A 449-nucleotide genomic window follows, 5' to 3' on the forward strand; every position below is an offset into this window, starting at 1 on the left:
GTGCGTGCGTGCGTGCGCGTGCAGGTGCTGGGTCTGGGGGAGGAGTGGAAGGGGGGTGACGTGGCTCGGACGGTGGGGGGAGGTCAGAAGGTGAGATGGTTGAAGAAGGAGCTGCTCAAACACTCTGACAACAAGGACATGGTCATCATGTTCGTGGACAGGTAAGGACCACCTGTGTGTGTGTGTGTGTGTGTGAGACTGTGTGCGTGTCTCTCTCGCCTCGTTTCTTTCACCTCTTCCTCTTTTGTCTCTCGTCTCTCTTATTCTCTTTGTCACTCTTGGTTTGGTCGTTGGTGTGAAACCTGACTCACCTGTCCTGCTTACAAACACCAGGACACAGGTGTGGTGACTGAGCTACAGCCACATGATGATATCCCCTGGTATCCAGTGTCAGTGTCTGTCTGCAGCCTGACAGACCAAGTTCAGGGTCACGCAGCAACAGAAAGTGT

At 54.1% G+C, this 449-nt stretch overlaps 1 protein-coding gene across 1 annotated transcript in view; it reads left to right on the top strand.

The window, feature by feature from the left end:
* Window positions 1-449, top strand: part of LOC111647817 (multifunctional procollagen lysine hydroxylase and glycosyltransferase LH3-like) — a gene marked incomplete at its 3' end in the record, with an annotated part of 9,772 nt that overhangs the window by 2,610 nt on the left and 6,713 nt on the right. The window contains exon 3 of the mRNA XM_087171556.1: window positions 25-161. Within this exon, the coding sequence (XP_087027682.1) occupies window positions 25-161 (137 nt within the window). The remainder of the gene's footprint in view (window positions 1-24; window positions 162-449) is intronic.

The sequence above is a fragment of the Seriola lalandi genome, unplaced genomic scaffold, assembly GCF_002814215.2.
Source record: "Seriola lalandi dorsalis isolate HSWRI2012SDOR001 ecotype SW California unplaced genomic scaffold, Sedor1 jcf7180002055009, whole genome shotgun sequence".
Classification (NCBI taxonomy): Eukaryota; Metazoa; Chordata; class Actinopteri; order Carangiformes; family Carangidae; genus Seriola; species Seriola lalandi.